The 21774-nt window shown below is 34.4% G+C and overlaps 4 protein-coding genes across 5 annotated transcripts; 1 reads left to right on the forward strand and 3 right to left on the reverse strand.

Annotated features, from left to right (window-relative positions):
* Window positions 1–3913: 3913 nt before the first annotated feature.
* Window positions 3914–7685, forward strand: LOC106451315 (NEDD8-activating enzyme E1 regulatory subunit AXL). Of its 2 annotated transcripts, XM_013893233.3 has the most exons (14): window positions 3914–4108; window positions 4181–4353; window positions 4431–4594; window positions 4982–5092; window positions 5202–5281; window positions 5433–5583; window positions 5683–5776; window positions 6110–6198; window positions 6334–6407; window positions 6478–6640; window positions 6731–6816; window positions 6906–6989; window positions 7078–7261; window positions 7351–7685. In XM_013893233.3, the coding sequence occupies exons 1-14, from the start codon at window positions 4050–4052 to the stop codon at window positions 7432–7434; spliced, it is 1596 nt and encodes a 531-aa protein (XP_013748687.2). In that variant the 5' UTR covers window positions 3914–4049; the 3' UTR covers window positions 7435–7685. The 2 variants fall into 2 exon arrangements, with proteins under 2 accessions (XP_013748687.2, XP_048636735.1); XM_048780778.1 differs by lacking the exon at window positions 4982–5092.
* A 507-nt stretch (window positions 7686–8192) lies between these two features.
* Window positions 8193–15156, reverse strand: LOC106453576 (protein RRP6-like 3). The gene is given in 11 exon segments (XM_048780777.1): window positions 8193–9580; window positions 9665–9836; window positions 9904–10923; window positions 12656–12700; window positions 12774–12961; window positions 13037–13157; window positions 13252–13338; window positions 13437–13520; window positions 13617–13715; window positions 13782–14026; window positions 14106–15156. Coding segments are annotated over 11 exon segments (2625 nt in total). The 5' UTR covers window positions 14350–15156; the 3' UTR covers window positions 8193–9260.
* A 3322-nt stretch (window positions 15157–18478) lies between these two features.
* Window positions 18479–19954, reverse strand: LOC125609618 (putative nuclease HARBI1). Its single transcript, XM_048781149.1, has one exon. It carries the CDS (start codon window positions 19952–19954, stop codon window positions 18623–18625), a length of 1332 nt encoding a protein of 443 aa, XP_048637106.1. The 3' UTR covers window positions 18479–18622.
* Window positions 19955–20432: 478 nt separating this feature from the next.
* On the reverse strand, window positions 20433–21143 carry LOC125609619 (glutathione S-transferase T3-like). Its single transcript, XM_048781150.1, has one exon. The coding sequence runs from the start codon at window positions 21141–21143 to the stop codon at window positions 20433–20435; it is 711 nt and encodes a 236-aa protein (XP_048637107.1).
* Between the last annotated feature and the right edge of the window lie 631 nt (window positions 21144–21774).

A 21774-nucleotide genomic window follows, 5' to 3' on the forward strand; every position in this document is an offset into this window, starting at 1 on the left:
GGTCAGTAAACAATGATTTCGAGCCTTTGGAAAATTTAACGGACCGACCGTCAGACGGGATGGGGCCCACGGGCCGAAAGAGCGGGCGTGGGTGGCCCATTAGCCGTGGGCGGGTCGGAGCGTTACAGTTACATTATGAAGATAAACCACGTGAATTATAAGTCTCTTCCACTGATTTTAATGGTAGTAATCAGAGATCTAAATGTATTAAAATCAGAGTAAATAAAAAGAGAAAACAATCAGCGTTGGGGTCAACTTCGGCTGAAAATAAAAATAAAATTATTTAATAGTCGCTTGAAGATAATCTCTTGAGAGTGAAGATATGCATATTAGTGAGAGTGAGATTATGATAATTTGATGGTGCAAAAAATTGTGAACAGCACAATTATATAGAGTTCAAAAGACATAAAGGGAAAAGACACAACTTTATAACGATAAGATGCAACTTTATAACGAAAAGAAACATCTGTAGTAACCGCAAACGGTTATAAATGAGAAGATACAATAAACAGGTATGAGTAAAGTTATAATAAAAAGACACAACCATATGAATTTAAAAAAAAAATCTTTTACAAAGGAAAACATGACTCTTTGCACTAATTAATACGCAACTCTTGAAACAAATAATGAAAAGACACATCTTAATATATAATGAAAAGACATAACCTTTAACAAAAATTAAAATTCTTATAGAAACACACAACCTTTGGAATTGATTGGGATTGCTATTATTAGTAGATACTAGGGATTAACCCGGGCTACGCCCGGAATTTTTATTTTTTTCTAATTTAAGTTGTTAAATTATTTATATTTAGGCTATGATATATATTTATATAAATGTTAAAATGCCTGTCATAATTAAAATTTATTTTTAAATTTTAACACGTTAAATTAACATATTTTTTACTATTTAAATATTTTTTTGTAATTTTATTGGCTATCTAGTTATCATATTTAGCAAAACTATCTTTTGAGTGTTGGAATAAATGTTTTAGAGATTTTATTAAACTGCAGAGTATTTTCGGATCGACCACATGCTCAACATTCGATCGATCCTTAAAAGGATGGTCGATCTCCTTGGTCAGGTAAGTACAGATTTAGCAAAAATATCTTTTATTTTCAAATATTAAGTATATAACTATTCTTTTTAATATTTTTTTATTGTATTTTTTGATTAAATTATTGTATTATAATGGTTATGTAAATATTTTTTGTGATGTTTGAATTTGTGTTGTTCGTATACTTAACCTAGATGATATTGATGTTTAACAATTTATTGTTTTCTGAAAATAGAAAATAATGCTATATCAAAACGCATCGAATACTTGTTAAATGATAGTATAATGTAAATTACATCCATTATTTGAAAATAACCATTTGTTGTTTTTATTTTTATTTTAAATCAGAAATTATTTTTATTTAAAAACATTATTCATATATAATATAATAGTTTAAGTTTGGAAGATTAATCTACATATATAAATTATGTATATTTTTCAAAAAATTGTTTAAGATATTATATATTGAGTATCTGAATAAAAGCTAAATTTCTTATCTTGAAAATCAGATATTTATATTTTTGTTTTCATGTTATACTCACCAATCCATCATTGATATTTATAACTCAGTATGTTTTTTAAAAAACTTAGTTTTAAGTAATAAACGAATTTAATAAATTAAATTCATCACCTATAATGTTCTGTAAACTATATTTGAAAACTCTCTAAAATTATATTTTAAGCATAATATTATTATTATTTAATTTAAGTTATTTTAAACATAATATATGCTAAACCAACTTAAATTATATTTACAATAGGACCATCCTAAACCGGTTAGTAAACCAAAAACGATATTAAACCAACATGAACCAATACCTGATTCGGCGAGGAAGGAAGTGTTTCGGAATAAACGCTTGAATGGTTATTAACTGAAATGGTTTGATCATGAAAGAGTTAGTATGAATATTAACAATAAAATTATGGATTAGATTAATTTAAATTTGTAAGAATACCTTTGAGTCTATGAAAAGTAATTCAATTCCCATGAATAAGTTTGACTTTTGGAAGTTGCGGGTTTCCCAACAATGAATCCACCTTACAAAAAGTTTGTTGTTATAAAAAAATATCATTCAAGGTCATTAAAGGTTTCTGGGACGGCAAGAGTTGTTGGTGAAACCATTTTTTTGCTCGAGTTTTTTGAAATTTTCCTTAATAGTGTGAGGTTGATGTGGATGGAATAATAAATTTTATAGGGACTTTCTTGATGTAACACTATACATTTTTTTTTGTTTAATGTGGTATTTCCATTTTTTATATAATTTACTACCATTTTAAGATAGAAATACATTTTAAGATAGATGCTTAAATCTTAATATACTTTTTCCATTTTTTAAAATGTTTATTTCTATTTCTTATATTTTTATTTACGTAATATCTATATTTTATATTTTCAAATAGATATTTAAATATTAATGTACTTTTTTCCATTTTTTAAATTGTGTATTTACTTATATTATATATTTTACATTTTAAGATAGATGCTTAATGCTTGATGAACTTTTTCCATATTTAAAAAAATTGTGTATTTACTTATTCTTACATATATAATTCATATATTATATATTTACATTATTTACTTATTATTTATTTTCGTGTATATGTATTTCCATTTATTGTACTTTCATTTACTTAATATCTCTATTTTACATTTTAAGATAGATGTTTAAATCTTAATGTACGTTTTCCATTTTTTTTTAAATTGTATATTTCCATTTGTTATACTTTCTATTTACGTAATATCTATATTTTAAATTTTAATATATATTTTTAAATCTTAATGTAATTTCCCATTTTTTAAATTTGGTATTTACTTATATTATATATTTACCTATTATTTATTTTTCTTTATATTGTGTATTTCTATTTCTTATACTTTCTATTTACTAATAATTTTATATTTTAAGATTGATTTACATTTTAAGATAGATGTTTAAATACTAATGTACTTTTTCTTATACTTTCTATTTACTTAATATATATATTTTACATTTTAAGATAGATGTTTAATATTTAATGTACTCTTTCCATTTTTTAAAAATTGTTCATTTACTTATTATTGTATATATAATTCGTATATTTATATATTTATAATATTTAATTATTATTTATTTTTCTATATATTGAGTATTTTGCTTTCTTATACTTTATATTTAGTTAATGTCTTTATTTAATATTTTAAGATAGATGTTTAAATCTTTACGTATTTTTCCATTTTTAATGTAAAACGGCAATGTTTAATAGAAGAACTTGGACAAATAGTCAAATAGTTATATTATGTCTTTTTTTTCTTTTTTTTATATAAAATGGTAATGTTACATTATGAAGATAAACCGTTTTTTAGTGAACAATGGTAATCTTACATATGTTAAATGTAAATTTTCCATTTTTTTATGTTGTATATTTACATATTATTTTTATTTTTAAATGTAAAATGGCGTCTACATATGTTTAATGTAGTATTTCCATTTTTATGTTGTATGTTTTACATATATATATTATTTTCGAAATTATATATAATGTTTTTTATAAAACGGTAATGTTACATTATGGAAATAAACCATCTTTTTTTTAAGTGAAAAATAGTAATCTTACATATGTTTAATGTAGTTTTTCCATTTTTTTATGCTGTATGTTTACATATTTTTTTACAATTTTCGAAAATAAGTAATATTAAAATGTAAAACTATATTTTATGCCACGTGTCATCTTTCGGGAGAAATTTTTTCCGCTGATGTGGACGCCCTATGGAGCCTTAAAAGCTCCCTTTTATTAGTAGAGAAGTGAATAATTGAGTATGTTAACTATAATTTTAATCAATTTCTCTAAATATTGTTATATTAGGGAATTAAGAAAAGAAAAGAGGCAAGTTGGCAAAGATTCTCATAAAGCCTCAACCTTTTTGTTCCTCCCTCTACACCTCTCTCTCTCTCTCTCTCTTCTCTTCGAGTCTTTCTGTGTAGCTGAGACGCGAACCACTGAAGAACCTTGATGGAAAGGGAACCAACAATGTCTGAGCCCACGAAAACCAAGTACGATCGTCAACTCAGGTAACCCTCCAGCTCTTGACTTCCCCTCCGTTTCCGATCGCTCCAAGTCTAATTCTTGTGATTGTTTCTTAGGATCTGGGGAGAAGTAGGCCAAGCGGCTCTGGAGAACGCGAGCATCTGTTTGCTCAATTGCGGCCCTACTGGCTCCGAGGCCCTCAAGAATCTCGTCCTCGGTGGAATCGGAAGCGTCACCGTCGTCGACGGATCCAAAGTTGAAATTGGAGACCTTGGCAACAACTTCATGGGTATTTACTTGACTCTCTCTCTCCTTCACATCGCAATGTGTTGAGAAACTTACTTTGGCGTATTTGATGATTGAAAGTGGATAAGAAGAGTGTTGGTGAGTCAAAAGCCAAGACTGTCTGTGCCTTTCTTCAGGAGCTTAACGACGCTGTGAGGGCTAACTTTGTTCAGGAGAATCCGGATTCTTTGATACTCACAGACCCGTCTTTCTTCTCTCAGTTCACTCTCGTTGTCGCCACTCAGGTAACTAAAGAAAAGATGTGTTCTTGCTCCTCCTTAAGCTTGTTTACTCTTCTCTTACAAGAAAGTTTTAGTTTTTATGGTCCTTTGGGGTCTTTCAGCTTGATAGTTTGATAATGGTTTGTATTCTTTCAGCATGTTTGACCTCTCTTACAAGAAAGTGTGTGTACTTTAGACTGCAAAGTTTTAGTTTTTGGGATCTCTCAGCTTGAGAGTTTATATTCTAAATCAGAGACCGCACTGAAGTATACTTTTTGTCTTTGCATTGTCCATCTATGATGAGTCACAGGTCCTATCTTTAGGATTAGTATGCATGGTAGTTTCTACGTCGAGATTTTGTTTTTAGATTGAAACAGCTTTCCTTATTAGTTGGCCGTGTGTTGAGTGTAGCTAGTTGAAGACTCAATGGTGAAACTAGATAGAATCTGCCGAGGAGCAAAAGTCATGCTGGTTTTTGCTCGCTCCTATGGTCTTACTGGTCTTGTTCGTATCAGCGTAAAGGTAAGCTTATGTGTCTGAAAAAAATGTATTGCTCTCTTGTGGTCAAGTGTTGACTGTTGAGCATTTTTCATGGTTAGTCTGCTAAGTCATATCTTTACTCGCTTATCAGGAGCACACCATCATCGATTCGAAGCCTGATCATTTTCTTGATGATCTCCGCTTGAATAATCCCTGGCCTGAACTCAAGAGGTACACTGCTTCAGTGTACTCGGTCATTTTGTTGTTTTTTGGCATCCTTTAACCTTGTGAAGTGATTTGTACGTAATATGGAGTTTCGCTTTTACCCAAATTGTGAATTGATGGCGATGATATGGAAACTTAATGATTCAATGACCGGCAGGTTTGTGGAGACCATTGATCTAAAAACACCAGATCCCATCGCTCATAAGCACATTCCTTACGTGGTCATTCTTGTCAAGATGGCTGATGAATGGGCTAAAACTCATAGCAGCAACCTTCCCTCGACCAGGGAAGAGAAAAGGGAGTTTAAGGTATCCGTACTTCCTGTAACTAAGCAAACAGTTAGCAAAGACTTACTTGTCTTGTGAGTCCCTGTCCTAATCTATTCCTTTTTCCCTATTAAATCTTAGGATTTAGTTAAGTCCAAGATGGTATCGATGGATGAAGATAACTACAAAGAAGCTGTTGAAGCCACTTTCAAAGTTTTTGCTCCTCGAGGAATCAGTGAGTGTATACATCTTCCTTGCCATTAAATCTACCGTTTCTATACAATATATGTTGGCTTTTTTTTTTTTTTTTGATCAAAGAATATATGTTGGTTATAAATTATAATGAAACTGGTATGACAACCAAGAAAAACCAAGTGGAAAACTTTCAACTATCTTCATGACCATGATTGATTGCTAATCATTCCATATACCTCTTATAGCATTTAGCATTAGAGTTAATATGTGAAGTCAGTGACTCAGTGTTGTAGTAGTTACCAGAAAAAGGTTTCCGAATCCCTTTTCTATATTTCTCACATCGAACCAACCTTGTTGTTTTTTAATAATCCAGGCAAAGAGATCCAAGATATTATTGATGATCGTTATGCTGAAGTTGGCTCAAACTCCTCAGCTTTTTGGGTAATGGTAGCAGCTCTCAAGGTTAGTAACTGGAAAATAGTTGAGAGCGTGTGTTGGGATTTTAGTTTATTAGATTAATTCTTTGATATATGTTGGTTTCTTTTGCTTCTCATGGATATGAATACTTACGCTATTGATTGTATGGATCACCTGCAGGAGTTCATTTCAAATGAAGGTGATGGTGAGGCACCACTTGAAGGTTCCATGCCCGATATGACATCTTCCACAGAGTTAGTTCTCCTGTTCTTTCGTTTCAGAGGAGGGCTGATAATAATCTCTAGCTGTATTTATCTTTTGCAGGCACTACATCAATTTGCAGAAAATCTACCATACAAAAGCTGAAGATGATTGTCTATCCATGGAGCAAAGAGTGAAAGACATTCTAGCTAAAGTTGGTCGTGATCCAAGTAGTATCTCAAAACAAACTATCAAGAGCTTTTGCAAGAATGCAAGAAAACTGAAGGTGAGAATGCTGGAACTTCTTGTACTGCTGTTGTATGATTAAAACCGATTGGATAGAGTAAAAAACACATTGGGATATGAAACTTTGTAGGTATGCAGATATCGTACGATAGAGGATGAGTTCAGCAACCCTTCTGCAGCAGAACTACAAAAGTGTTTGGCTAGTGAGGATTACAGGTGCGAATGTCTTTGTCGAAATTAATCTTTTCAGTATGTTGTTGTTAGCCCTGAAGGCTCTAACAACTTTTTGTGTTTACTTCTCGCAGTAGCGCAATTGGATTTTATATTCTTCTTAGAGCTGTTGATAGATTTGCTGCGACTTATAAGAACTTTCCTGGACAGTTTGATGGGTAAGAGAACACATTCTGGCAAAATTTGATTTTGTATCCTGAGCAAATTTGGCGTTGTGAGACTATTATTAACATATTGATTTTACAGTGGAGATAGAGAAGAGGACGCATCTCGGTTAAGAGCTATTGCCGTGAGTCTTATTAATGAAATGAGTTGTGACGGCTATGAACTTCCGGAAGAACTTTGCAATGAGATGTGCAGATTTGGCGCTGCAGAGCTTCATGTGGTCGCTGCTTTCATCGGAGGAATCGCATCTCAAGAAGTAATCAAGGTTCGGTTTATATCCCTGCCTCGCAAGATGTGTGATTTTGAAGCTAGACGTCTTACCTTTTTATGTTTTTTTTTCCAAATGTTTTGCAGCTCATCACGAAGCAGTTTGTACCAATGTTGGGAACTTTCGTTTTCAACGGCATTGATCACAATTCTCAGTCATTGACATTATAGAAGATTCTTATTAGAGACTACTGGTGGCTACTGACAACTCCAACTTCACTTTTATCCTCAACTCGAGTTGTAAAATGGTACTTTAAAATACAGTTTGGAGTTTTCATTTGTGCCATTGCACCAGACTGATTAGAGCTCTCATTTCTCCATATAACAATTTGGAATTCCTGATGAAATGTATGTTTTGATTCTTGAGCCGCGGTTTCAAAACCGAAGAGCTCGTGTTACATATTAGCCTTACTTCTTACTGATTGGTAACGCTAAATCATATGCTATAGTCTCCAAAGTAAGGTCAAAAGACCAGATTGTTAACGTAAACAAAGTGCAGAGGTTTACAAAAGAATACAACAAGCAACTGACTGGACTTGTCTTGTGGTTGATAACAAAATTGGCAAAAGAACAGAGACGTAACCAAAACAGACAGGTTTTGAGTTACTAGGCTGAGTGTCTCTTTGAGGGATTATAAACGCTGAATTCGCCAAAGTCTCTCCGGCCACTGGCAACTAGAGCTGTCAAATGGTCCGTCCATGGCCCTATTGGGCATGACCATTTGAACCATTTCAATTTTGGGCAGTAATGGGTGGTCCATATTGGACAATGGTCCAACAAATGTCCAAGACCAATAGAGACCATGTCCAAATGGGCATGCCCATGGACACCCAATAATATTTATAATTTTTTTTTAATTATTAGTTTAGATTTTATTTTTAAAATTTTGAAATTATGTTTACTTTCCAAAATTATAAAAGTAATTTTAATCTTATCAAAACTGTAAAACTATGTTTTCCTCTCAAAATCGAAAAAGTTTCATTTTTCCGCAAAAACCAAGAAATCGCGTTTTTCTGCCAAAACCGATATTTTTTTATTTTTCCGTCAAAACCGAGAAATTACGTTTTTCTGCCAAAATCAAAAAAATTACGTTTTCCTGCCAAACCCGAGAAATTACATTTTTCCGCCAAAACCGAGAAATTGTGTTTTTTTCCGCCAAAACCGAGAAATTGTGTTTTTTCGCCAAAACCAAGAAATTGCGTTTTCCCGCCAAAACCGGGAAATTGCGTTTTCCCGCCAAAACCGAGAAATTGCGTTTTCCTGCCAAAACCGAGAAATTGTGTTTTCCCGCCAAAACCGAGAAATTGTATTTTCCCGCCAAAATCTGAGAAATTACATTTTTCCGCCAAAACCGAAAAATTGTATTTTCCTGTCAAAATCCAAGAAATTGCGTTTTCCGCCAAAATCGAAAAATTGTGTTTTCTCGCTAAAACTGCAAATTTGCATTTTTCCGCTAAAACCGAGAAATTATGTTTTTCCGCCAAAATCTGAGAAATTGCGTTTTTTCGCCAAAACCGAGAAATTGTGTGTGTTTCCGCCAAAACCGAAAAATTAAATTTTCCCGCCAAATTTATGAAATACATTTTTCCGTCAAAACTGTGAATTACGTTTTCCGTCAAAATCATTAATTTTTTATTTTAACGATAAAACTGTTTTTTTGGTTAAATTGTAAAGTTATGTTTTCTTTTATTAAACTCATGAAATTATATTTTAAGAAGCCCATGGACACCCATTGTCCATTTGGTCTTCGCCCAATTGGACCGTGTATCAATTGGTCTTTTGTCCAGTTGGACCATTTATTAATTGGGCATGTCCATAGCCCGCCCAAAATGAATTGGACTGGGCTAGCCCATGGTCAGCCCGCCCAGTTGACACTTCTACTGGCAACAAAACAATCAAACCTTTGTAAAGAACCAAGGTCCAAACAATATTTGCTTTTGACACCAAAGTTGTCTGTCTTAAAGTTAACCAGACAACTGTGGGTTAAGTGTTGCTACTTACCTGTGACTAACATTCCAGCCACCAGGCAAATGGCGAGGATGAACAGTATCAACAAACACTTGTCTCCATCTTTGGCAGAAATCCCGAACACCATCCTCTCCATGTTCCCTTAAGAGATACTCCACTACCTGTTTCCCGTGCGGTCCATGTCCCAGCAAGGAGAGTTTCGAATTCTGTTGATGCGATGTATTTCCATCTCCTCCACTATCATCTGCAACTATACTACTTTCTTCATTCATATATTTCTCAGAATCTCCAGGAGCTTCCTCACCATGTTCTCCAACTGACGAAGATACAAAACTGTTTGCATCAGTATCTGTGGGCAATACAACAATAGATCATATGCATTAGCCTTTATCAAACAAAACCATGACAACAATATATATCATATGATTATTACCATTGCTACTGTTTTCTTGTTTGTTCATATGAGCAACCTCTGCAGAATATTTGAGAGGGACACCTTTCTTTCTTTCCAGTTTTCGTCTCTCGTGAGGGCTCAACCCAATGAGTAAAGCTCTCTCCAAATCTTCCTCAGATATGTCCCGTCCCCCATAATACATCTTTACAGTCTACAAATCAGAATGTTTTGTTTATATCAGTTACCTGCAAGGATAAGATAATGATCCATTTTATTACCTGCAACAACTCCTCACGGCGACTAGATGGCATTCTGTTCCCATGTCGCAACAGCGCCATTGCAGCTGTCCTAAGATGCAAAGGAGAGACACCAACATCCTTAACGTCACCCCTTGATTCATCACACTCCACAGAAGATGCTGCTTCTTTTGAATCCACCACTCTCCGAACAAAAAGAGGGATCCCAAACTCTGAAGCCACTTGTTTCTTGTACCTCTCAGCAGCAGCATGCGCAACTTCATGACAATCCACACAGAGCAGAACTATATCATGAGACCTGTGACTTTTCAAATGCTCCGGAAAATGAACTCTATAGCAAGAAGGTATAATCCTGTAACGCAGATAGTGATTCCCTTCTCCACATCCAACACATATGTTCTTCTTGGTCTGAATATAGAAGTCATTCCCTTCGTCCTCAGGACGTCCTTTAGGTTCGAACAAAAGCATTATCGCGGGTGGTTCGTCTTCAACTAGCTTCGCAAGACCACGGTTCATATACCATTCGAGTTTTTTTCTGTCGCAGTAACATAGCAACCGTCCATCGTTTGCGTATATTCTACAGTTGTGATAAACAGGAGCCTTGCATGAGAACTTCTTGACGAAAAGATCTCTTGATGACTTCCGAGTGAACTCCTTGCAGTTCTTCTTGTGTTCGTTTTGCTTGGGAGCTGAGTGGACAGCGAGCTTTGTCTTGAAGTTTATCAAAAGTGAGTAGTTGAAGACAGAAACTGGACATGTTCCATCTGTCCCCAAACATTTCTCGAGAACTAGTGGTAAAAGAGCATCCAGTTTAGGTAACTTGTTGTCCCGAGTCATTTGATAGATATCATTCAAATGACTACAGATAACATCAGATGGAGATTGATTTGATAAACTCAAGCTTGGTGAAGACTCTGTAGCCAAATCAGCTTGAGCTATCGAATGATGTACTTCCTCAGCTGTTGTTGGATTCTTACAGGCAAGAGCAATAATAGCTTGGTCTGACAGAACATATCGCGTGCTTTCATCATGAATTCTTGCCTGAACAAAAGAAGAGATATGTTGATTCGAATTACAAGGAGGGAAAATGTCTTGCAGCTACAACATCTTTAACTTGCCACTAGATTTTGATTTGCGCTTTCAAAGCACGGTTTTTTTCCAGTTAAGAACAATATTTGATATAAATGAGTGTTTTGGTTTTGTTGAACATTATTATTATTATTATGTTACAAAGTCGCATTATATCGAAAAAATGAAATTATTTTTTGTTTACAATTATATAATTTATCCATTAGTTTTTTTTTTTTTTTTTGAAACACGAACTTTCATTAGATTCAAATTTAAAGACTACAAAGCCAAGAGGGAATTAAACATCCTCTTGAAAACAATTCATGAACTACAATAGTAAATAGAACTAAGCATGATAAATCTTCATATGAAGTTGACAGCGAATTCAAAGCCAAGCTTGAATGCGTCGATAAAGCTTTCACGACAAAGTCGGATAGCAGAGAGATAGTCACAAGTGACGTTGAGAAACAGTTCTCACCAACGAGAGAAACCGAAGCAATCTCGATTGCACCTTCAGGCCCCGTACAGACCGCTCCACAAGGTAACAAACCGGTGAGTAAACTGAAACTAAAGCTCGGAAAAAAATCCGAGAAATTTTCTCCATTCATAGAAAGGAGACATGGCAGTGAAGTACTCTCCACAACAGAGGAGGAGGTGAGAGTTGTGCGCCGACAACATGACCTTACTAGCTTTTGATGGCTCAGAACTGGACGCCGGAGTGGATTCCCACCTACATCGGTCGCCAGATTTAGAAACATATGGCTCAGAGCTGGACGCCGGAGTGGATTCCCACCTACATCGGACGCCAACAGTTGTGAGAGAAGGTATATTTGCGGTGGTTGATGGCATGGATCTTCTAGCCGGAGAACCACTGAGGACGAAAGGTTGAGATGTACAGATCTGAGAGTTTGACTCACGGATCTGAAACGTAGAGGAAGCGGGCCGGCAAGGGTGATACAGCGAGCATGGAAAGCAACTAGCTTTATTGTCTGGGATTCCCAGGAGAACAAAACAGTGGAAGAGACCTTCAACCCAGAGAGGACCACCGGAGTTCCGATGGACATAAAGTTTGGACTTGAACGGAGGAACACTGAGCAACAACGATGCGGAGGTACTCGATCCGGTGGATCCGGAGGTTCCGGAGGTGGACGGGGATTGAGGTCTCGGAGAAGAGAGGTTCGCCGAGGAGAAGACCCTGGTTGGAGCTGCAAACGTTGAGTCATCGGTGTTGGGAGAGAAGGTGGGGAGATGACCATCGGAGCAAGACTCTGGAACGGCACGGAAGAAGAAGAGGAGACGGAAGCTTCAGAGGAAAGAGCTGTCACCGGAAAAGACGTCGGAGGGGGATCTCATCCTGTAGATGCGGCCGTCTTGGTCTTCGTGCCAGAGAGAGCAGTGTCTCTAGGGCGAACTTCGCTCCAACAAGTACTCTCATCCATTAGTTTATTTGAGATTTTTTATATATGTACATAAAAACTTTTATGTTACTAACGTTTTTTGTGCGCATTTTATAAGAGTTACATTAGTTGAGTCGGTGAAACATGAGATTTATCTAGCAGATTTTGGACTAATTTAATAGTATAGATTTGTAAGGATTTTAATAGTTTTTTGATGGTACATAGTTTGTAATGGGTGTCTTATACTTTTAAATATTGTGAAATTATACCAAACATATGATTTATCAGCTACAACACCTTTAACTTACCATTAAGTCTCTCCATGCACATAGTTCCCTTACAAGCTCCTGAAACTGAAAGGCGAACATCATCAACCCCATGCTTTGATATCTAATACACATAATGAAGTGAGAGTGAAGTAGGTACCTTTGCATCCAAGGAGATGGAAGAGTTATCTCCATGGCTGTTTAAATGACGATAAATTAACGAGGAAGCAGCAGCGTTCCCAGGAAAATCTTATGTTTCTTTAGTGTACAACTGTAAACAAATCATGTTTGATCGTCTACTAGCCTCGAGAAGAAAACTGAACTTGTCATCCGGGCTAGATGAATCTTCTGATACACTAATATTTTAGAACTTATTTGCAAGAATATACAAAAAAATGGTGATCTATAGTGAAAGGTGCTCACCAGTGCCTCGCTGTGTGAGCTCAGCAGTCAACCTATCGGCAATATAGAGTAGATAGTGTGCATCTGTTCTGGCGTATTGCACCATCTCTTCAGACAGTGGACGCTGTCTCCAATCTTCACGCTTCATGAATTTAAGAAGTTAAGCAAATATAAGAATAGATAATGAAAATATACACACATAGTACATACTAATCCTTAATGTTAAAAGAATTAACCTGAAGCAATTTGTTAGTAGCCACTCCACAGACTGTCTCAAGTAAGTATGCCAGTGACCTTTGAGGCTTTGACAACACCTCACACGCCTGGTTTATTATATTAACAAAAAACATTTTACTTTCACCAAACAACAACAACAACAAACTTAATCCTAATTAGTGCAGGAGGACATAGAAAGCTGTACCTTGGCGGTATCAAACATGTTAACAACATATATATGGAAGTCTCTTTGAAGCCAGAGAACATCATTGTCAGCCCCATGAAACACCTAAAAAGCACACAAAAAAGCTTACAACAAAATTATTTCAAAATTATATAAATCTGAAACAATTCAAGCGAAGAGATTCTAATGATGAAAATGTACCTTGCAAATATCAGGATTGGAGAAAACAGGACGGAGTATACTCATTGCATCATGTAATGCAATCGTGTCCACCAAAAAATCCTCCTCTTCTGTAGAAATCTGCAAAAGAAATATATTAAATAATCCTAACATTATTTTTTTTTAAAACGTATCTTTAGCACTTACCTGAACTAAAGCAGTGAAACCAAGAAACGATCGCAAACTATGTTGCTCAGTATCAACTCCAAAGACTTTTTCTTTAGCCAATGTTTCCGCAAGCTTCTTCAACTCATACTCCGTCTCAACCCACACATAAGAACCACTCATCTCCAGTGAACATTCTCCCCTCAAGAACTCAACTTCATCAAGACGAGGATTCTCTAACAAGACAGCGATCTCAGTTTCGTACGGATGAGAGTTGTTAGGTTTCTCTGCATTGGTTACGAACTCAAAACATTACAAATCAAAGACACACATGCAATAAACTTGAGATATTATATCAAATCCAACCTATGGAGGAAGAAAACACATCGTCGAGCTTCTTCATGTGTTTGAATCCAGAGTAAGAGTTATCCGCAAGTACTCGTTTGAAACCGAACTGCGGTTTGGTCTCCGAGTGCAGATAACACGAGCTCGGAGAAGATGTCTGCTTCCTACCGTGGCGGCGCCGCCGATACTCCGCCACGAGCAGAACTGTCGCCGCCACAAGAGAGGCTACAGTAATTACGATTTTGACCTTTTCATTGACCTCCATGCATGTATCTTCGAATCTCAAACTGTTCGTTACTGTTTGTTTAGAGCAAACCAGTTCGGTCTTAAAGCCTTTTTGTACTTTCAATCTCTCATTGTCAGACAATGGCGGAAGATGTACGTTGAGATCTTGACACGTGTTTCAATCTTAGACCCGTGCAGATCTGACACGTTTCTTGGGTTATAAATTAAGCACAGGCCCATTAAAACTGAACCCACATGTGTTTGGTTGGCCCAAAAATCTTAGAAGTTAATGAATTCAACGACAAACACTGTTGTATCCCCTCCCTAATAGGGAATCGCTATGTATTATATAGCAGATAGAAGAATATAGCAGAGAGAAGTATATGATATAGCGTGAAAGCTTCTTGATCTGGTGGTTTAACTGATGGTTTATTAATATTTTTCCATAAGGAAATTTGTATTTAATCGAAAAAGATGAATTATATAAACTAATAGAAAAATGTTTTTAAAAAACCTTCAATTGTAAGAAAAATGTTATGTGTATATCTTTATAAAAATGGTTTGCGGTGGTGTAAGTGGTGGTGTAAGTAGACGAGAATTCTTATAAAATGTTAAATTATATGATTGTTTATGTATTCAGTAATAACGTAATTAATTAACGTTAAAAATAAATATAAGAGTGAGATTCATTGATGTTTAACTTATATTGCCACAATAAGTCCATCTATAGATTCAACCATACATTTTGAAGTTTAGTGCTAAGCTCTCTTTAGTCTTTACACAAATGAAATGGACATCTCATGGAACACCATTAGTAACTAAAAGTAATATCCAATCCAGATGGGTCCAAAATAAATAAAATAAGTATGTGAATGCCAAATGTCTATAACTCTTTTTTTAATATTGGGTAACATCTTACATCATCATATAATCTATAATTCTATTACATATGATGATTAACTATCTGCAATATATGCAATTTTGATGAACAGTTTCATGGATAAGAATTCTACGATGAAGCTCTTTCTGAAACACTTGAATCGACAGACGATATTAATGTGTATAATTCTTTAATAATCATCTTACACTATCAACATGTTGACGCAGATATGGAAATATGTTAAATACGACAAATCAAGCATTAAAAATAGAGTTGAAGGAATTCGGGGCCATTGACACTGAGAGGTGAGTGTTTATGGTTAGTTTATGGGCCTTCACTTGTTATTATTTATTTATATCAATGGACTCCATACCTGTTAGGTTTCATATTTATTGTCATATCAGAAATATAAAGACATCGACATCCAAGAGAAAATGTATTGAACTGTTAATAGGGGTGGACCTCGGGTTCGAGTCGGATATTTTAGATTTTCGGATATCTCGGTATAGAGGTATAAAAACCGTTCGGGTATTTCTGTACTTCGGTTCGGGTATTTTTAGTTCGGGTTCGGTTATTTTGGATCGGGTTCGGATATTTAGATTTTGAAAAAAAAATTAAATTTTTTATTTCTCAAATTTCTTGTATTTAAAAATATAACTTTCACTTAACTAATTTTTTTATTTTTAATAGATTGAATGGTTAATATATTTGGACGTAATATTTTGAAACTAAAAATACATTAATTTGGTTATTGTTTTTGAATTTTGGATGTAACTTTTTGTTAATTCTTGAAATAAAAAGTTTGACATGCATTTTAAGTGAGTAGCAAATCATTTCTCCGTAATTCTATATATATCATATGAACTTAAAGTTATGTGTAGTATCAATATAAATATTTTATATAAATTGAGAGATGTAAACTAGAAATATATGGTTAATTATACATATGTTCGGTTATCTTTGGATATCCACTCGGGTTCGGATAATACCCATTCGGGTTCGGATATCCAATCTCTCCTAATTCAATATCCATTCGGATATTTTGCTATTTCGATTCGAATTTCGGTTCGGGTTTTTTGGATTGGGTTCGGGTGCGGCTTCGGATATCGGATAAAGTGCTCACCCCTATAACTGTACATTAAATTGCTATAAATAAAAGTCACAGTATTGAATCGGAGATAATGAATAATGCTCTACTCTCATGTTGTATTTATCAACAACCCACTACTTATATAAATTTCGCTATTTATAAATTTTCAAACTTTCCCTATTCTTAGAAAGGTATAGTATGTCCAAACTTTTGGTCAGCGATCCCTTGTATATTAATTGAGAAACATTACAAATTTTTTTTTGTAGTCACGTGTCATCAATAGAATGATTCTTATAATCATTAGAAAAATATATTGATTCATTTAGTTATATAATAAGTTTTTATTAAACTAACCATAAATTTATTATTAATGTTTTTTATTACTTTCTTAAACAAAAGGTACGAAGTTGCCTAATATGGCTAAAGTATATATATTAATTAATAATTTTGAATAATAAAGATTTGATAAAAAATTAGAGTATCTTCTATCATATTTGTTTAATTTTAAACTATTAATATAGATTAAACAAGCACATTAACCATATAATAAAAATTTAGATTTTTCTGTATATGTTATATTTTAGATTTTTTAAAACGATTATAAATTAATAAAACTGTTAAAAGTTTCACATTCAAATTTTGTGTTCCATGGTTTAAAATTTTTGTTAACACAAAATACAAATGATTACAAAATCATATAAGTAAAAAATCTAATTTAATTAAATATTAAGATTCGAATATATATATATATATATATATATATAATAAAAATAAAAATTTATACCATGTAAAACACATAAATATTTTAATTTTGAAATTTACTTTAAACAATTGTTTTTGATAAAAGCTTTGAACAAACATTGACAACTTAATTTTTAGAAAATTATAAATTACTAAAACTATTAATTTCACAATAAATTTTTTGTTGTCACTAATTTAAAATGTTTGCTATAAAAGATACAAATGATCAAAAAATCATATGAGTAGAAAGCATCATTTAATAGACACTAATATTAAAAATATATTATGTATGTTAATATCATTTAAAATTATTTATACTCCCTCCGTTTTTTATTATAAGTCGTTTTAGAGAAACTTTTTTGTTCCAAATTATATGTCGTTTTCGGTTTTCTATGTAAAATTTATTAATAATTAATGTTGTATGACCAATGGTAATATATCTTATATTTTTCTATTGGTTGAATTGTGGTTAGGTAAATAATTAATGATGTTTTTGTTTAGAAAATATATGAAATTAATGGTTTTCTTAATCTACGTGCATAGCTGTAAAACGACTTATATTAAAAAACGGAGGGAGTATATCCTATCAAATAAAAAAAAATATTGTTTTGATTAATAAAATTGATTTATATGTTCACATTAATTTAATTATATATATAATAGTTACTGATTTTTAATTATTTAATATATATTTATTATTTCATAATATGTAAAAAAATACATAATACATAAAATTAAATTGATATATAATATGATTATTCCGCGCAAAATACAGATCTTAGCTTAGTATTTATTATTTACGAGCAATTTAATTGAGGTATTAATTTATATAAAAATATTAAAACACCGTATGGTGATCGATAGCAAAGGGAGCTCGATATAAACATCGAATTTATTTGGTGATCGTTTTTTGGTTTTCTAAAAGCGTGGCACTGGCACGTACATCTAATAAGAATCAAATCTTTTAACAACTTTGTTTCATCTTTACGTTTCAACACTAATATCCGAGACAACGTAGGAGGCATTTTAAAGCGCCTACCTTTGTTTCAGTTGTAGAGCAAATCACGGACAACATTGCTTGACTTTTTTATATCAAGTTTATGGTTTTGAATTTTTATTATTCCCGTACTAACAAAAACCGGATATGTATAAATGTATTATACGATATAACAAAAAAAGGTATTATATTTGGAGATGAAAGTCTCTGGGGTTCGTTTGAACATTATGGAGACCAAACCAACCATTTAAATTAGGTGTTTCTAAAAGCACAAAGTCTCCTCTCTTACAAGCAAAGCACCTAACCTAATCGCCTTAGAGCAACATTAACGCATATACCCACTTAAGGTCTCTTAATGATTTTTTTAATATTAATTGTTAGTTAAGAGACATTGTTAAGAGGCACCCTCTTTTTTGGGTTGCAATGGTAATCTCTTAAGTACGGGTTCTTAAAAAAAAAAATTATTAAACATTGTTTTATTTTATTTAAAAAAATTTATTACATAAAATATAGGAAAATATTACATTTTAAACATATATTTAAAAATAAAAACATTAAAACATAGATTAAAAATAAAGTAGGATAATTTAACGAAACATTTGAGCTCAGTTGTTGTCTCCAAATTTTCGCCATATATGTTCAACCAAATCATGTTTGAGTTGTTGATGCATTTGTCTATCACGAATTCTAGTTCGAACACCCATCATATTGGCGATATTTGTAGGGATATCTGTAGAATACGCGAGATCCACATGTGAACTTCCGTTGTCCTCGGCTTGTTGGAACTCTGAAACATCAAAATGAGTGTATCCATCTCGTTCATCTTCCACTATCATATTATGGAGGATGACACATGCTCGCATAATCTTTCCAATTTTGACTTTATCCCAAAAAAGTGCGGGATTTTTAATAATGGCAAAGCGAGCTTGCAAGACTCCAAAAGCCTGCTCGACATCTTTTCGGGCAGCTTCTTGATGTTGAGCAAATAAAACCGCTTTCGGACCTTGTGGTATTGGAATGGATTGGATAAAAGTTGCCCATCTCGGATAAATACCATCGGTGAGATAGTAAGCCATATGATACTCTCTTCCATTCACAGTGTAGGTGACTTGCGGAGCTTGACCATTAATTATGTCATCAAAAACAGGTGAGCGATCAAGAACATTGATATCATTTAAGGTACCTGGAGGTCCAAAAAACGCATGCCATATCCATAGATCATACGAAGCAACCGCCTCTAAAACGATTGTTGGTTTTCCCGAACCACGTGAATATTGACCTTTCCAAGCGGTGGGACAATTCTTCCATTCCCAGTACATACAGTCGATGCTTCCTATCATCCCGGGAAATCCTCGATACTCTCCAATATCAAGTAGACGTTGAAGATCAGCCGGTGTTGGTTTTCTGAGGTACTCATTGCCGAATAAATTTATTATTCCTTCCACAAAATTTTCCAAACATGACCGTGTAGTTGTTTCACCGAGTCGGAGGTATTCGTCGACCGCATCAGCCGCATTGCCACAGGCTAAGACACGAATGGCTGCTGTACACTTTTGAAGTGGAGAAAGACTCCGTCTTCCAAGAGCATCTCTCTTTTCTTGAAAGAATTGAACTTCATTGGAGAGTCGATCAACAATACGCGTGAACAGTGACTTGTTCATTCTAAATCGTCGTCGGAATAGATTGTGAGGGTAGGTTGGAGTTTCACTGAAATAATCATTCCATAAACGCACGTCGCCTTCTTCACGATTTCGCTCGATATAAACTCGTTTTTTTATTTTTTTCCTCTTTTCTTCTTGAACACCATTTTGAATGGATAAATTCTCAAACGTTTGCTCAAAATATTGATCGAAATATTGATCAAAGCGTTGATCGAAATATTGATCAAAAGCATCATCATTTGATCCATCAAAAGTATTATGAGAAGAGGATGCCATTTTTGGAAAGTAAAAAAAAACAAATGATCTTTGTTTTTACGAGGATGAGGGATTGAGTTTGTGATCAAACGCTCAAATTGGTGTTTAAAAATGGAAAAGAAATGAGAAATTGAGTTTGTGATCAAACACTCAAATTGGTGTTTAAAAAAAAAAGAGATTGCGATTGAGAAATGACCGTTCTGAGCAAGAGAGAATGAGCAAACACAAACACAGAAGGAGACTTTATATTGAAACACAAACACAAACGTCAAACCATTAAAAAAAAATCCCGTGACACAAACTTCATCCCGTGACACCAAATTACAACAATACTACAGCATGATTACAGAAGCAGCGTGAAAAAATAAACAAGACTCATGCATGAACGAGACTCCGTGACACAAGACGACAACTCTGTTTGCTCCACAACTCTTCCACTCCGTGACACAAGACGACAACTCCACTACTTGCCTTGCCTTTGACACGGTCCACGACAAGACTATTTGTTTGTTTGCTCCTCCTCTGCCATAGTCTTCTTACCACCGGCCTTTGCAGCCTTCATACCCGCTGGACGCTTGGATCCAGTAGCTTGCGAGCTTGATGAATCTTCACTATCATCACACTTCCTCTTCTTAGAGCTTCCATCAGTTTTCGCAGTGGCAAGGTCACACCACTTCTGATCGTTCCTTAACTCCTTCCAAGCATGCTCAAGGGTGAATTTCTTCTTCTGGTTATTGTAGAAAATTTCATGGGCTCGCTTCAGGACATCATTCTCATTGCATCCGCTAGCCTTCTCTCTCGTTGCGGCTTCATAACACCCACAGAACTTGCTCACCACGTCGTTAATCTTGTGCCACCTTTGCTTACAGTGGCTAGGCTCTCTCTGCTCGCAGCCAGCAAGCTTCGGACTTGCCCCAAAGTAAGCTGCGACTCTCTTCCAGAAGGCGCCTGATTTTTGCTCGTTACCCACCACTGGATCCTTACTCGTGTTAAGCCACGAGCTGATCAACACAACATCATCAGTCGGTGTCCACGTCCTTCGTTCCCGACGTTCGCCAACATCGTTCCCTACGTTCCCGACATCATCAGTGCGTAGAGGAGGAACTCGAGATGAAGATGGTGTACTATCTTCATAGTTAGCAAATGAAATACTTTGTTGGCTAAGAAGCTCAACAAAGTTTGAACTCTGTATAAATGGATTAGAATCCATCTCGACAGGATGCTCAAACAAGAGAGAAAAGAAAAGCACAATGATGAAGAAGTGAGAAGAGAAGAAAACGGATAGAGGACAGATGAGAAGGAAACATTTTTTTTATACACTGAAGAAGGTAGCAATGCATTGATCACAAACCAACCTTTGCTTTCTATCTGAGTGGACATATATCTAAAACATTAAACACAACCATAACCTAACACAATTTATTATCATCAAGCCATCCATATCTATCAAACCATAACTTCTATTTATTATCTTAACAGAACCATTACCTAACGCAAACAGAGTTTTTATTCAAACATAGGAAAGAAAAAGGTTTTATTCAAACAATCCATATCTATAAAACCATTGTTGACAAAGTATTAGCTTAACTGAACGCAATCATCACACTACACCATCCATATTACCAACGATTCAATACCACCAACGAATACAAACAAGAATCAATAACAACATAATCAACCGCAAACAACCAATGAATACAGACAACGCTTTATTTAACAGGATCAGAGTAAAGATGAAAGTTTTACCTGTCTGAACAGTCGTATGCCTTTGTTGTACCTTGATACGATCCACGATCATGCTCACACAAAGACATAAACAAAAAAAAAAATTAGTTTTTCAA

Source organism: Brassica napus, chromosome A5, assembly GCF_020379485.1.
Source record: "Brassica napus cultivar Da-Ae chromosome A5, Da-Ae, whole genome shotgun sequence".
Lineage (NCBI taxonomy): Eukaryota > Viridiplantae > Streptophyta > Magnoliopsida > Brassicales > Brassicaceae > Brassica > Brassica napus.

Bases quoted from the DNA above. Each gene is read 5' to 3' on its own strand.
- LOC106451315 (XM_013893233.3), top strand. From the start codon at position 4,050: ATGGAAAGGGAACCAACAATGTCTGAGCCCACGAAAACCAAGTACGAT. The intron at 5,777-6,109 runs GTGAGTGTATAC...TTAATAATCCAG, and splicing joins TTTTGCTCCTCGAGGAATCA to GCAAAGAGATCCAAGATATT. The intron at 6,199-6,333 runs GTTAGTAACTGG...GATCACCTGCAG, and splicing joins TAATGGTAGCAGCTCTCAAG to GAGTTCATTTCAAATGAAGG.
- LOC125609618 (XM_048781149.1), bottom strand. From the start codon at position 19,954: ATGGCATCCTCTTCTCATAATACTTTTGATGGATCAAATGATGATGCT.
- LOC125609619 (XM_048781150.1), bottom strand. From the start codon at position 21,143: ATGGATTCTAATCCATTTATACAGAGTTCAAACTTTGTTGAGCTTCTT.